The sequence below is a fragment of the Nestor notabilis genome, unplaced genomic scaffold (genome assembly GCF_000696875.1).
Source record: "Nestor notabilis isolate BGI_N333 unplaced genomic scaffold, ASM69687v1 scaffold5998, whole genome shotgun sequence".
Lineage (NCBI taxonomy): Eukaryota > Metazoa > Chordata > Aves > Psittaciformes > Psittacidae > Nestor > Nestor notabilis.
In genome coordinates, this window is record NW_009939577.1 from 44020 (window position 1) to 47471 (window position 3452).

General features: G+C 56.7%; 1 protein-coding gene across 1 annotated transcript in view; it reads right to left on the reverse strand.

Moving 5' to 3' along the window:
* The window catches only part of LIMD2 (LIM domain containing 2), a 3438-nt gene extending 1252 nt beyond the window's left edge, over positions 1-2186 (reverse strand). The window contains 2 exon segments of the mRNA XM_010019937.1: positions 228-272; positions 2145-2186. Coding sequence (XP_010018239.1) covers positions 228-272; positions 2145-2186 — 87 coding nt within the window.
* Between the last annotated feature and the right edge of the window lie 1266 nt (positions 2187-3452).

Below are 3452 nucleotides of genomic sequence, written 5' to 3' on the forward strand. Positions count from 1 at the left end.
TTCAAGGACAGGTTGGACACGGGGGCTTGGAGCAACCTGCTCTAGTGGAAGGTGTCCCTGCCCGTGGCAGGGGTTGGGACTGGGTGAGCTTTAAGCTCCCTTCAACCCAAACCTATGTGAGGCCTCCCCATCTCCCCTCACCCTCCCTGTGCTGCACCACTGCTGAATGATAGGATGAGTTTTGGTCCTTCCCTCCCTGCCGTGAAGGATGCGGCAATCGCAGGTACCTTGGAGCGCTGCACGGTGCTGCCTCCTGCGCTGCTCTTTGCCTCCTAAGAAGGGAAGGAGAAGAGAAATCAGAATGAAAGCCTGGACTGACAAGCCTGGTGCTCAGTCGTGCTGAAGGAGGAGCAGCAGAGGATGGGAAGAGGCAGCTGCAGGACCTTGGGGCACACCAGCAGCCTCTGCCTGGCTCTCTCCAAACTCACTTGCCAAAGCCATGACCTCCTCATGCACAACTGCTCTTTGCCTCCTAAGAAGGGAAGGAGAAGAGAAATCAGAATGAAAGCCTGGACTGACAAGCCTGGTGCTCAGTCGTGCTGAAGGAGGAGCAGCAGAGGATGGGAAGAGGCAGCTGCAGGACCTTGGGGCACACCAGCAGCCTCTGCCTGGCTCTCTCCAAACTCACTTGCCAAAGCCATGACCTCCTCATGCACAACTGGGCTGCCCCTCGCTCTCGTGGAGCTGTTGTGCTGGTTGCCCTCAGCAGATGTTCTGTTTCTGAGCCCCGTCATCAGCCCAGCACACAGGACATCCTGCACCACGGCTGAGATGGAAAAGCCTCTGGAGTCCCTGCAGGCTCTGCGTCCATCTGTGCCCATGGGGGATGCAGGAGGGATGAAGGGCATGGATGGAGCTGATGCAGTGCTCCGTGGCATTGTGCAGCTTGGTGGGGGCAGACGTTACTTGGACCCTGCAACTGCTGGAGCAGCAACAGGGCAGAGCTCCAAGTGCTGAGGTGCCCTCAGGGTCTCAGAGCAGGGCCTCAGTGTACGTTCTCCCATCTGCAGCTGCAACAACTCATCCCAAATCACCTCCTGCTCCTGCCCTTCACTTTCCCCACACTCCTGCACCCTCCCAGGCTGTTTGCACAGGTCCTCACTGGGTCGCTGCCAGCCATCTGCATGTATTGGACCTGCCTTTGCACTGGTGAAGATGCTCTCCTCTTGTTTCAAACACGAGCAAAGGAGCAAACCTGTTTCTAGCAAGGTGGACCAGCCAGGAACCTCTCTGCCACATTCTGGCTCCCCCTCTGCACTGTTTGTTCCCAGGGTGATCCCAGAACATCACCCCACTGCCTCCTCGTCCTTCCTCTTGCTCTGCTTGGCTCCCAGGCTGATTTTCCCTCCTGCTTCAGCCTTCCCCATTGTTTCTCCTCTGTATTTCTGGGACTAGCTCGTGAGGAGCGCACAGGAAGCTCTCACTTCACCGAGCTGCCTCCTCAGACGTTTCCCAGCTGCTCTCACTGGCTCAGGTCAGGGACGCTGATTTCCCTCTCCTTCCCTCAAGGAAGAGTGAGCCAAAGTCAACAAGAGGGACGCAGGCAGCGAGGAGGCTCCGGCTGTGTAAAACCAGTTGCATCCCTTGGCACTGGTAAAGCAACCGCAGGTGCTCTCCTGGGGTTGGGGTTTCAAACACTGCTTCCAGAGCTAAGGAAAGCGCTGCCTCTTTGGAGCTGGATACATCCGTTCCCAAGGCTACAGCAATCCACCGCTGCCCAGCACTTCTCAGCAGCCTCCTGGCTCGGAGCAGGCAGCGCTATCTCCTTCATATCTGATCTGTCCTCCCTCGGGAAGGGCCATATCCTGTCCCAGCAGGACATGTTCTTGAGCCTTTATGTTTTTCCATCTCCAAGCCCGAGCAGCTTCGCATGCTCCCGATTGTGCTCGCGGAAAGCCATGGAAACACAAACAAACAGACAGCAGCGAGAGCGGGGTGAGCAGCTCCGTACGGAGCAGAGCGATGGGATGGGCTCAGCACACAGCACCTTCTGCTGGAACATTCCTGGCCCCAGTCCTGGTGGTTGAGAAGCAGCAACTGTGCCTTTGACCACCCTAAAACGTCAGGTCTGGAACAGAGCATCTGTCCACAGCCCTCCCCAAGAACCAAACCCGGGGGAAAGACACATACAAACCACTACATACTAGAGTTGGGGTGGGGCTGGCAGGTCCCGAGGCCTGGAACATGGTTCCTTCTCCTCCTCTGCCTGTTCAATCCTGAGCTTGAGGTCCGTGGGGCGATGTTCCCTGCGGAGGTGTCCGAGACCAACCTCTTGCAACACCTGGAAAGGAAATGTCAACAGGAGCAGGGCTGGTTTCGTCACCCCAAACCCAGCTCTGCAAAAGCTGGTGTCTGATGGTGATGTGCTGAAAGCTTCCCCCATGGGCTCGGTGCAGCCTCTTGGGTCTGGGGGTTGCTGGAGGGAGCCAAGAGTTTGAGGCCGAGCAGCCTGGATGGTGGGCAGGAGGTGCAGGTCTGGAGCACTGCTCATGGGAAGCTGGACCGTGACCTGGGCACTGAGCTCAGTAGCTCTACTCCTAGAATCACAGAGTGGTTTGGGTTGGAAGGGACCTTCAAAGCTCATCCAGTCCAACCCCCCTGCAATGAGCAGGGTTGCATTTAACTAGATCAGAACAACATCCAGCCTGGCCTTGAATGTCTCCACCACCTCTCTGGGCAACCTGTGCCAGTGTTCCACCACCCTCAATGTAAAACATTTCTTCCTCACATCCAACCTGAATCTGCCTCTTTCAGCTTAAACCCATCGCCCTCCGCTAATCCCGTACAGAGATCTTGAACTAAAGCAGAAGGGGGCTGATGGGAACACAGGCAGGAGGTGATGTGATGGCTTCTGCTCACATGTGGAAGGTGATTGGTCCTGGAGCACAGCACAGGAAAGATAACACAGCACAGGAAAGATAAAAGGGAAACAAAACCCCAACCACCAGCCTCGCAAATAACCCCTTTTGGTAATAACTGGTTGAAAAGGCACCTCAGGGGTTTTCCCCCATTGCCCACACCTTCAAAACACCCCGAAAAGACGAGGCTCGAGGAGCCCTGTTTTGCATGTGTGAGAGCTGTGGGGCTGAGCGAATGATGCTGAGAGAGGGACAGAGCAAGGAATGGGAAGGTGAAGGAAGGGTGAGGATGTGCTGGGGCTGCAAACCAGCACCTCCTGCTCCTGTCCTCTCCTCCTGAACCCTTTCATCCTCACACCACCCCAGTCTCCACAACGCCAACCTCGTGGTGACTTCTGCCAACGTTCCCTGCGGTTTGCGTGCTCTTTGCTGCCTAAAGAGTCCCAACACCCATCAGCTGACACCAGGCTTGCACCCAGCACAGCTCCCAGCACTGAGAGTCCTTTGCTCCTCGTCCTTTGCGGTGGTGCTGGGCTGGGGGCTGCACAACCCCTGTCACAACCATCTCACAGCCTCAGCTGAGAGCACAGCTCC